At 38.1% G+C, this 12140-nt stretch overlaps 1 protein-coding gene across 4 annotated transcripts in view; it reads left to right on the top strand.

Annotated features, from left to right (window-relative positions):
* Nucleotides 1-12140, top strand: part of GLRB (glycine receptor beta) — a 71875-nt gene that overhangs the window by 39860 nt on the left and 19875 nt on the right. For 3 of the 4 annotated variants that reach the window (XR_012639302.1, XM_074951052.1, XM_074951053.1), the window contains exons 7-8: nt 983-1123; nt 4985-5137. Coding sequence is in view for 3 of the 4 variants with exons in the window: in XM_074951052.1 (XP_074807153.1) it covers nt 983-1123; nt 4985-5137 (294 nt within the window). In the remaining variant the exon portion in view is untranslated. The remainder of the gene's footprint in view (nt 1-982; nt 1124-4984; nt 5138-12140) is intronic. The other variant, XM_074951054.1, reaches the window with a different exon arrangement.

Raw genomic sequence — 12140 nt, forward strand, 5'->3', positions numbered from 1 at the left:
TTATCACAGAAATTTTTCAAATGTGAAAATTATCTGCCTAATTCTCACCCCCTGAATGGAACAATTCTTTAAGCGTTTCTTAAAGATTCTGCATTCTTACAAAAAAATTATATTGCATTCTCAATTTTCCGTTTGTATGTTCCCCCATCCCTCCCACTACTTGTCATGCTGTATCTGTGTTTAACTCCATATATCAGGCAGACAGAAAAATGACATGTAAAATCACGATCGTGACTGTACTTTTAGTTAACATCCTTTTATGCTCAAACATCATGGGCCTGCTTCTTCCACTGCTTTGCACTATGTGTAAATTCAGTGGTCTAAAGTGCAATGTGTGGGCCCAGATTTAGGCAAGCACTTAAGTATATTTAAGAACACTTAAGCAAATGTTTAAATTGAAGTATATTCTGTAACTGCATTGACTTCAGTAGAATTTAGCCATGTACTTAATGTTAAGCACATGCTTAAGTGTTTTGCTGAAGGGATGCTTTCCTGAATTAGGCCCTTAAGTCTGTCCAAATCAGAGGGGAGCACACGAAAGGCCACTTCTTACACATGAAAGGCCCAGATTCAGAGAACCACATAAACAGTCTTAAATCCCACAGAAGTTGATGGGACTTAAGAACGTGTTTTAAGGTTAAGCATGTGTTAATGTTCTTTGCTGAATTGGAGTCTAAATGACAATACAATGTTAAAAGTTGTGGGGAATCAGGTACTGTTTTCTCTGTTTAAATACTGAGTGCTAAAATAACACTCTCATTCAGTTTCAGATTTTCAGTATTACAGAGTTCCATCAAGTCCTAATTAACAAATAGAGAATAAAAATCTAGCTGTGAATCAACTGATAATTTTATGACAGGAAGCAGGAATCAAGAAATGAAAGAAATACATACATGCATATATATATAGATAGATATATAGATAGATATTTTTGCTGAATTGACTCTGGTGTAAGGTAGCTTTTAATTTTTTTTTCTTGTAGTTGGTTACACAACTGATGATTTACGATTTATCTGGCAATCTGGAGATCCTGTTCAGTTAGAAAAAATTGCTTTGCCCCAGTTTGACATTAAAGAAGAGGATATTGAATATGGTAACTGTACCAAATATTATAAAGGCACAGGTATGTAATTCTATTAACTAATTTATTTGTTAAAGACTTCAGTTTGAATTTAGTTATTGTATATTGTTAATGATTAATGGTTGCATTGATAGTTTTTGTATTGCAGAAGAGGACATTAGTTTTTAACTAATCAATAATTTAGATATGAATAACACAATAACAGCCAAATATAATAACCATAAACTAATATAGACATTGAGATGTTGGAGGTCAGGTTAGATTACCTCCTTCTTTTTGTTTAGATGTCTCTGATCCTCCCATAGCAATTTCATTTCCATTGTCCTGATAAGTTTTTATGTTTGAAAGTGCCTGGGCTTTTCTGGTTGGTCGTTCATCTAGAACTACTCTTTCAAATTGTTTTATGGTTGAGTCATGTTAGTTTTCTTGTTTGAGCTTGTCAAATTTTTTTTCAGAATACTTGAATATTACTTCAAACTCTTCTTCCTGCAGCTTCTAGTTTTTTTGATAGGGTGCTCTTGAAAGCATGTTTACTGTAAAAAACAGTTTACAGATCCTGTATTTGTACTTTTGCAATGTCATGATATTCTGAAATCCAGGCTCTGCTTTGTACAGTGATTTCTGTAATATGGCTTCCAGTGGTTTATTGTCTGTTTCTACCTCCACTGATTTCTGCCAACAATCATAGCTAGGAAATTGCTCACATCCAGAAGCAATGACCAGCATTTCTTTTTCAACTGAGCATGGTTTTTATTGTATTTTGGTCAGTGCTTTTTGAAACATATGTTGCTGACTTGCAGAAAGCCTCCAGCAAAACACAGAAAGGAGAGCTAAGGGGAAGGGAATCTCTGAGGCTCCCCTTACAATCATCCAGAAACTCTGTTCTGTCAAAGGATAGTGTTTGTTATCCTTTAGGTACTGTGGAGCCATACTCTATATCTGGAGAGTTCCCAGGTAATCGTAATAATCCTCAGAGCTAATTTGATCTGAGTCTGAAGTTTGTATTGGAACTTGAAATCAGTTGAGCTTTGCGTTATTTCAGGTTTCAGTGTAAATATTCCTTGGAACTATGGTCTTAACTACAACAGGAATGAATTCTCAAACTGTTAAATCTTTGCTAGGTAATCCATTGTCTCTGGTTGATTTGCCATTTTAAAATATTATAGAATTACTCCACATCCAGCAAAATTATACAACTGTAAAAAGTACAAGCCAGAGGTGCTAGTCAACAGTTCTGTTCACCCCTACTTTCGGATAAGATACCAGTTTATGTAGCAGCTACAGGGGTATTTAATTCTTAAACAGTTAAACAACACATTACTCACAAAAATGCTAATAATTAGACTAAAAAAATTAAATTTGAGCAATAGGGAAGCACCAGATAATACAAAAGAGGCTGTTCCATCTTATTTGGGTGGTGAAAAATGGAATACTTAGGACCAATTGCTGTGTTATGCTTGGATGCTGGAAAAATATTTGACAGTTGAATGGGATTAATTGGGGTTTTGTCCTAAATAAATTTATATTCGGGGGGGGAAAGGAAGTAGTGGTGTTCCCTTATGATAGAAAAATAAGATATTTAATGGTAGATTGTGAATATCTTCAGTGTTCCTCTCTTTTCTTTCTCATATGAAAGAAAGAGTTAACATTTAGAACTGGTGAGATTTTCATGAAAGTTGTTGTCAAATTTTGACTCTTTTTTGTCAAAAATCAATTTATTTTTTTTACCAACTCTCTTAATAATGTTCACCTTTGTAATAGCTAGGCTTTGGACCTAACACTCCCTTGAGATGACTCTCGTAGGTATTGTCATAGGTTCTTTGCAGATACAGGGAGGCATTGCTAGGTTTGCATATTAATTTACTAAAGGTTCATATTTTGAAGGCATATGGTGGGAGAGCATCTCATTGCAATACCAAATTACAGCCAATCTCATGCACTGTACAAGGGCACCTCATTAATGTACAAACTGGATTTCAAAGCTATGGTTTATGCTGGAAATGCTTGACAACCGCAAACATAGTCCCCGACCTTGTTCGCCCATTTATGTCAATGGGTGTTTGTAACATTTGCATCAGTAGAAGTAGGATTGGATCCATATGTTCTGTACTTGTCCAAGCAAAAGAAAATCTGGGGATTACATTTGTATGATAATCATTGCCTGTACTAAAATAAAAGTCCCTGCATTTCTTTTTCTTTGTGTGCGAGACAGAAATTTCTCATGAAAGTGCAAAATGGATACCCTTATGATAAATGGTGATGGCAAAGAATATTATACTCTGCTTATTGAAAGATGATACAAGGCCATTAGCCAGAGTCAGAATGAATTTGACCTAACACAAACAGCTGAACACATAAAAGTCATAAATAATGTGGAAAATAATTAAGAATTTGAAAATATCTGGAAACCATTCACCAACTGCATAGGAAGAATTCCTCAGACTAAAGATCATAAAAGGGGAGAAGAAGAATTAAGAGCATATGGATGTCTTCTACCTACAAAATAATAAGGAAAACTCTTTTCTTTCTGTTTTTGTTTGTACTTGGCTTTGTGATTATTATATATTCAAACAACTTCTAACTGTAAACTGTGTGTGTGTGTGTGTGTGTGTGGTGAACAATTTATTAATGTAACAACTCAAAAAAGAACGTATTTCCCTTTTTGCTATTTAAGCTCTATATTTAAGATTTACTTGCTTTTCACCAAATTTAGCTACTAACTGGAATAGACTAAAAGCCATGGGAAAAGTCTTGCCCTGAGATGGTGATAGTGAAGTTTATGGAGTTGTTTTTATACGATCAAATCCGGTGAACATAAGACAATGTCAGTAGAGTTACATGAATTTAAATATGAGCATAATTTGGCTACTGTTTTTACCACCATATTCCTTGATCCCTTTGTTCTCTACCAGCAAATATAGGGGGCTGTGGAGTTCATTTTTACTCTTTGCTCCAGTCACTTTTCCAGGTAGTCCAGAAGTATGTTTGTGTGATGAAGTTCCATATTTAAATAAGCCTGAGCCTGTATGCCTAGTTTTTCCCAATTTTAAATTTAGAGGATTTTCTTTTAAAAGTTTGTACCAACATGAAAAATTATCTTTATCAACTTTCATTATCACGGCAATTTTTATTAAGCCCTGCTTTAGGTCTCTACTTTTCGAATTTTTTTCTGAACAAGACTTCATAGTTGTACACCTTATTTTAATAAGTGGTTCCTTCTTTTTCGCAAAATTGATACCAGCTGGGATTTTCACATGAGCCTAAGGGAGATAAGTGCTCTGCTCCCATTTGGCAAAATTCTGCTTTTAGAGACAGTGCATCTTCGAGAACAGAATTTTACCAGTGTGAGTTGGGAAGCCTAACTCTTTTTGGATGCTTGAAAACCCTAGTCTCTGTCCATGCATTCCACTTCCTTGGAATACAGAAGAATCCCCCCAGGTCCTCCTTTCTCCCTTTGGTTTTGCTTGTCCCTATTTGGCTTCCTGAATATGACCTTTCATATGCCTGTGGGAACACCCACTAGCAATGACAAAACAGGATATTACTCTACTTTTCTTGTGTGGAAAGACTTGTAAATCTGGAGATTGATTTAGCAGCAGGCACTGTGATTTTCTCTGTTTTCTGAAAGGTCAAGTACAACAGGCCAGTCATGAGCTACAGCTCTCTTTTCATTCAGGTTTTGTAAGCTCTCATATGTGCTTCAAACGTGTTTTCAGATGAACTATTTGGTTTTGGGAAAAACAATTTATTTTAAGCCTAATTCACTGAGAGCCTTACTGAAATCATGGGCAGAATCCCCACTGATTTCAACAGGGCAGGATTCTGAGTAATGCTAAGGCATTCAAATCTGAAAAGTTTGGCCTGTAAAACATTTAGAACATTAATGTGTTTATTTCTTTAAAGGTTATTACACTTGTGTAGAAGTAATCTTCACTTTAAGAAGACAAGTTGGATTTTACATGATGGGTGTTTATGCTCCTACACTGCTAATTGTTGTTCTGTCGTGGCTGTCATTTTGGATCAATCCTGATGCAAGTGCTGCAAGAGTGCCACTGGGTAACCGACATTTACACCTACTGTGAGAACGCACTTAGCACCACTTTACCCTTTTCAGTTGCTTTGATAGCAAAAGATGGGATATTGAAAGCAACTACATCCCATTGCATGGTCTTCATTTTCACTGAAACCTTCCCATTTCTAGCCTCTATAAAACACATCTCTTCATCCAGGCTTTTGCGTAATGCCATATCTAGTGTTTAGGCACGGTTTTCCTATGTCTGCCTTCTAATGTGGTTTTGAGGCAAGGAGGTTGTAATGTGTCTCCTTTCCATACCTGGAAAAGTTCTCGCTTTTATATTATACACGTATAGCGTGCACCACAGATACGGTGGTGATAGACACCTTATAGAAACTTGAATATATAAATTCATATATAATAAATAAATAAATAAATAATGGCTAATCAAGATGATTATTAAGGTGTAGAATACCTACCTCCTGCAGCAGTTGTTTGAAGATTAAATAGCAGTAATGTTCTGACGAGGATTAATGGCCACCGTTACCAGACTGGCTTCTGTCTCATCAGGGCCTTGATTTATCAAAGTACTTTAACCATGTGCTCTTCCTGTTCAGCAAAACACATAATAATTTATGTTAAGGTTTCCTATGGGCTGAATTCAGGCTTAGAAGAGGTAATACTAGTCTTTGGGAGGGCTGCTGCTTCTGGGGAAGTCAATGACAAAAGTCACATTGATTTGAATGGGAGCAAGATCAGATTCTTCATTTGCTACCAAGCAGTAGGGGCATAGAGTTAATTAAGAAAAAACAAACTTGACTAATTGGATTGTACGTGATACTCTAATAGATGTTAAATGAAAATAAAATCTACATTAAATATAATAAATATATGTAAAATTTGTCTTTTTCAAAGGCATATTTTAGTATATCCATCACATGCATATGCTTTCTCCTTTCTTTTTTACTTGTCCTTTAAAAACATAAATAGCTATTTGTTTATGAAATATAGTTTATTTTAGTTTGATAGCACATGGAGTATACCCTGTTCTAACTTTATAGTGTTTACAACTTTACAAGCATCATGAATATAAAGTGCAACAGAGACAAATAATGTTTAGATAGAAGAATTTTTATGAAGTAGTATAGGGAAAATATATATTTTTGTGAAATAAAAAAATCTCTTGCAAACAAGTATTTTTCATATAGTTATTTCCAATATGATTAAAACCTGAATTTTTATATATCAACTTTTTATGCATTACTAATACAACTTTTAAAAGTAATATAGTGGAAAGGTTTAATTATTTCAACGTTAAATTTATAAGAAGCATGTTGCAGATTGTACAGTATTTGAGGATTATATATATATATACAAACTTCAGAGTATTTCTTGGTCTCAGTAAATGAATATATGTGTCTGGGTTTTTTTCAAATGTAATACAGCAGCATAATTATGTGGCATTTGGTGTGACCCCAAAAGGAAGCAATGGATTGTACATAATTTGCCTACTCCTTGCTCAGGAGGTTGGAGTGAGTGTTATTAAGGGAGGGTTGGGACTTAAGTCCCCACAAATTACAGGCATTGTGTTTTGCAGTATGGCATCAGGACAAACCTAACTTTATAGCAGCATCCTGAAGTTTTGACTTTTTATAATCTAATGAGATAAAACTTCTGAGTGAAGTGGACTTTAGAGTATAATCCATATTGAAACAAATCCCAAGTCAAAAAATACAAATATGCTTGTAAAATTATACTAATGTTTTTCCTTTGTACAAGGAAAATTGTATTGCATATGCAGTGTTGAGAGAGATCAGCGACAACTAAATCCAACAAAGCAGCAGTAATGGGTTTTGTCAACTCCCTGTGTCTTGACTGATCATATGTCACATTGGTACAACCTTTGGAGAAGCAATTTCTCCAGACCTTAAAAGATTGCTTCTAGAATAGCTAGCTATAGAGAGCCACAAGAGGGGAGAGTGGCTACTGTCAATTCAGTCCTAAGGAGTTGGTTCAAGAAATAAATGTAATTGTGCCTAAATTCCATGGGTGGGATTTTCAGTAGCGTTTGAGTGACTTAGGAGCACAAGAGCCATTGAAAGTAAGTGGGCAAAAGCTGTTTGTTATGTTCATTAATTAATCTGGAGAATTGACATGTGTTAGTGTGGGGAATATGTCTGTGTCCAGTTATGAATTCCAGTTGGTTTTATGAACTCTATTTGTACTTGTAGCGGTCATTATGAATTAGATCAGGGGTTCTCAACCTTTTTCTTTCTGAGCCCTCCCCCCCACCTATCATGCTATAAAAAAACTCCACGGCCCACCTGTGCCACAACAACTAGTTTTCTGCATAGAAAAGCCGGGGGGTAGCAAGCAGTGCAATTGCCTGGGGCCCCCAGGAAGATAACTTGTTAGGTCCAACTTCAGTTGTCTAACTTCAGTCCCAGGTGGAAGGGCTCAGGGCCCTGGGCTTCAGCCCCGCAGACTTCACGTGACTAGACTAGAAGAGCTGTGTTTTTTCTTTAGCTGACCAAAGGGGCGCAGACTATTGATAAAAAGTGGGCTTCTGCAAGCCAAGGGGAGACTTTTCATCACCAAGAGCACATGACTCAGCAGGAGGGTGTGGAAAAAAATGGCTGTCTCTGCCTCCTCTAAAGATTTGGATCAAATCCAGTGAGTCCCAAAAAAGGGTGAGATTAGATTAAGTTTGATTGCATTCGAGAGTTTGATGTTTTCCATAGATCTCAATTCTCTTATACTTTCTAAGAGTAAAGTCTGTTTAGGAAATTACTTTGCTAAACTGGGAACTAGGGAAATCAGAGCTTCGCCAGCCAGATCTATTCTTGGGGGAGAATGGGTCTAAACAACTGGGGGCTCAGGAGGGCTATGGCACTGGTTCCTGGGCCTAGGCAGCCAGGGTTCAGGGTCCCACTGCCCAAGAGGGGTGTCACACATGGGGTCTGCAGCTGGGGAGAGCACTTGAGAGACAGAGCTTGAAACAGTGACTAATCACTACTCAGACCTGGAGGGTTAGCAGCACATGGGATTCAGTAGGTGGATCTCAGCACAACCTGCTGGTATCCATCAAACGAGCGGGACTGGACAAATTTGCAGATGACATATGGTTATTTATGTTAGTTAAAACTAAAGAAGACTGAAGAATTGCAGAGGAATCTAATAAAGGTCCATAAATTGGTAGTACAGTGGCAGATGAAATTTTATTGATAAATGCCAGGTAATACACATTAAAAGGAAGAATTTGAACTTCTCATATGCCTGGATTCTAAATTAACTCTAACTATTCAGGAGAGAGACCTGGGTGTTACTGTGTGTGACATTTCCTCTGCAGCAGTTGTAAAATAAAGAGAAAAAAGTTAGGATGTGTAGAGAATAAGAGAGAAAATAATGATGAAACTATTTTAATGTCAATACACAAATCAGTGATATGCCTCTCTATGAATTCTGCTAATTCTGGTCACCCTATCTCATATAAAATTTAACAGAAATACAAAGAAAGGCCAAAAATAATTAGAAACATGCAAAGACTTCCATTTGAAGAGAGAATGTGACAAGATTAGGTCTGTTAATTTACAGAGATGAGTAAGGAGACATGATAGAAGTCTATAAAATAATCAGTGTCACAAGGAAGGCAAATCAGGTGCTTCTGTGTCCCTTTTCTCGTAATATAAGAACAAAGAGGAGACCAATGGTTTTTAAAGGCAGTATGTTTAAAACAGATGACAGGAAATACTGTTTTATATAACATATAATTAACCTGTGGAACTCATTGTCAGAAAATAACATTGAGGCTGAGAAGCTAGAAGGATTCAAAAAAGGATTATTGGCTACATCCCAGTCCAGCAAAATACATGCTTAAGTGCTCTGCTGGATTAGCACCCCAATGGAAACACCCATAGTTACCTCAGATAGGAATTTAAAAAATAAGAGCTATAAATCGTCATTCTTAGGGCCATAAGCCAACCACTAGCTGACAGGGGGTTAAAAAGAAACTTCTATGAACTGGTTATTCCATTACTGTCCACCAAGGGGTGTTTTACACATCCCTCTAAAGCAGAAGTGGGATATGTGGACAACAGGTCTCATCCAGTATGGCAATTCTTATGTACCTGTGTTTCCTCAAACCCAGCTTTTGTTCTTAATTACTGCCTACGTTTGTCGTACAGTGCAGAGACCCCAGACACTGCACACTGAGCAAAGGAACTATCATTTGCTATATGAGCATGTAGCGGGGTGAGCACCCCGCTCCAGAGAGAAAGGGGTTAAAACCAGCTCTGGGAAAGGGCTGCCCCGAAGAGCTAAGCCGGGCCCGGTAGGGCTGGTATAAAGAGGGCGGTGAGCTAGGAGGCAGGCAGTCTCATTCCAGCCTTGGAGTTGGAAGATCCAGGCTGCCTGGGAGCACAGGGTACCTTCAACAGAGCAGTGCTGGGGAAGAGGCAGGCGCTGGGGAGCTCAGGCCTGGCGACCTACCAGGCTGAGGCCTGACAGGAAGACCTAAGGAGGTACTGGGGCTGCAGGGAGAGGCAGCAAGTCCAACCCCCTAGCCAATGATAAGTGGCCATTGCAGACTGCAGTTTTCCCCTGAGTAAAGGGGCTAGATGAGGACTGGCAGTGGGTAACTGAGGGGAGGTGGGCCCAGAGGAGTGGGGTTCCCTGTGTGAGGGGCAGCATCCCAAGGTAAGGGGCACTGTAATCCAGGAGGTACATGGGGCCTATACGTGGCGGAGATAAAGGGACTGCAGAAGGGTGAGACACCAGCCCATAGAGGGCGCTCCAGGGCTGAGAGAGCTAATTCCTGGACAACCAGCAGGAGGCGCTGTGCTGGTGAGTCAGCACTCTGCTACAGAGCAACACACAGAAATCAGGGAAGGAAGGGGAAATATTACTACTTGTCCTACTGGGCACCTCTCCCATGAAATTAAGAGGAGCCAGGTTTAGACTAGCTGCGTGGTTGAACAAGGGCTGTTTCAAAAAGAAAAAAATCCTTCTGTTGCATGGAGGAAACTACTAAGGTTCCCCCCCAAACTCCTCACTAGTCAAACAGTAAAGATGCAACAGGGATTAGCTGGGAGAAAAGGAAGTTAAAGAGGGAATCCAAGTAACAGGTTACATATGGACGGGGGGGTTCAAGTAGATCCAGGTATAAAAGAATCCCACACCGCTAGAAGGAGTCATGAGAGAAGTCAGGTTAGGAGTTCCATGTAACTGGGAAAGGAACATTATGGTAGCAGGGGTGTCTGTATGTGCATGTGTGCACAGAGTAGGGGAATCCCCATAAAGGGAAATCAGGATGTGAGGCTTAGGTATTGAAATGTAACCTTAAACCTGTGAAATGCAAAGGTTGGTACTGCTCTTGGCAATGAGCAGTCCTGCCCTATATTCCTAACTAAACCCTTTTTGCCACCAACCTGGGTCCCTAGGAGAGGGAAGAGGAACAGATACATTCCCAACCCAGGCCAAGCACTTTTCTACCCCAACAAAATTGTGGAGGGGCTCCAAAATTGTGGAGGGGCTCTGAGTGCTCCATGGGAATTGAATATTGTTGTTTATATTTCAACTTTTGAGTTTCTTTTTTTTTTCTTCCCAACTGTATTCCAGTATTTTGCTTTGGGCCAGTTTAGGTAACCACCTAATACAGCAGCACTCAGAGGTGCAACTTACCAAACTGCTGTCAGGTTCTCTAAGACATGTCAATGTTGATTTTGCAGTGAATGTTTACTTAATAGAATATTTCTTCTTCCTCCACCTGATTATATTCTTTCCTTGAAATCTGATAAAACGTTCTTTCCTTTCTTTTGCTCTGAGACTGAACTTTTTACCCCAGGTTTCCAGACAAATAGAAACTAGCAGAAAGTCACTGTGGCCTCAGCTGCCCTATTGAACAAAGTGATGAAAGCTCTGCTGTAATCTTTTCAGTCAGTAGAATTTACAAGTTAGTTTTCCAACTTTAAGCCCAAGATCGTAAGCTCCAAGATCTTACGTACTTCTGGGCAGTGACTGTAAAGAGCTGAGTGTTTTCAGCACCTATCACATAATACTAACAAAAATAGCTTATTAGTCCAGTAAACATATTTAAAGATAGTAAAAATAATTACATATTACAAAGAATATCCAGTTACAAAGAGATGTTTACTAGCCCATATTGGTAGTCTATTTGGCTACTAGTGAGGTGATTCAGGTTCAGAATAGGTGTTGATTTTCAGGGCTGTTGAATGAAAGTGGATAGCTGTATTAAGCATTTTCTATAGCATGAGCAGTAAATAGGACATAGAGCTTTATTAACTCTAACATTGCATTTACATTTCCACTCCCCACTGTTAAAAATGGGGAGTGAATCTCTAATGAGATCATCACAGATAAGTGGTTCATAATGACATTGTGAAAGGCAAGGAAAAAAGGGGGATTTCTTGTATGTGCTCAAATGCTTCAGATATGAAACAGGGAAAATCATTTGGTCCAAGCACAGGGATTTTCTACTTTCACTCTTGGTCCAGTGATATCAGTCTGATATCTCATTAGGGCAGGAAATAAATGCATTACAACCAATGGAAAGCTGGAATTACAAGCTTTAGAATGATATAGGGATATTATCTCTTTCTTGACAGTATATTGAAAGATTTTGACTTTGAAATCATATCACTTTGATTATTATCATTCCCCCCATCTTTGTTTTAGTAGCTAATATCTGACAAGCTGCCAGTGTTAGATTAATGCCTTATACTAAATAAAATCTGGGATTCTAAGGTGATGGGAGACAAATGTCTAATTATAGCAGTTCTGAATATACTGGCCACTACAATCTCACCAAAATCTAAGTAAAATAAACAACGAGGGAATGGTGTGATAAAGTCTGATATTTTGTGCCCTGCTCAGCTTAAAATTACTTTGATGGAGCAGTACAAATATTATAAGGACTATTAACATTTTCCAAGCATAAGTGGATAAGGATCAGAAAAAAAATCCCTGCATGAATTAATATTTTGGTGTGTATATTGGATAACATATGTCATCAACTTAGATGATAAT

This window comes from Natator depressus, chromosome 4 (genome assembly GCF_965152275.1).
Source record: "Natator depressus isolate rNatDep1 chromosome 4, rNatDep2.hap1, whole genome shotgun sequence".
In the NCBI taxonomy this organism is placed as follows: Eukaryota; Metazoa; Chordata; order Testudines; family Cheloniidae; genus Natator; species Natator depressus.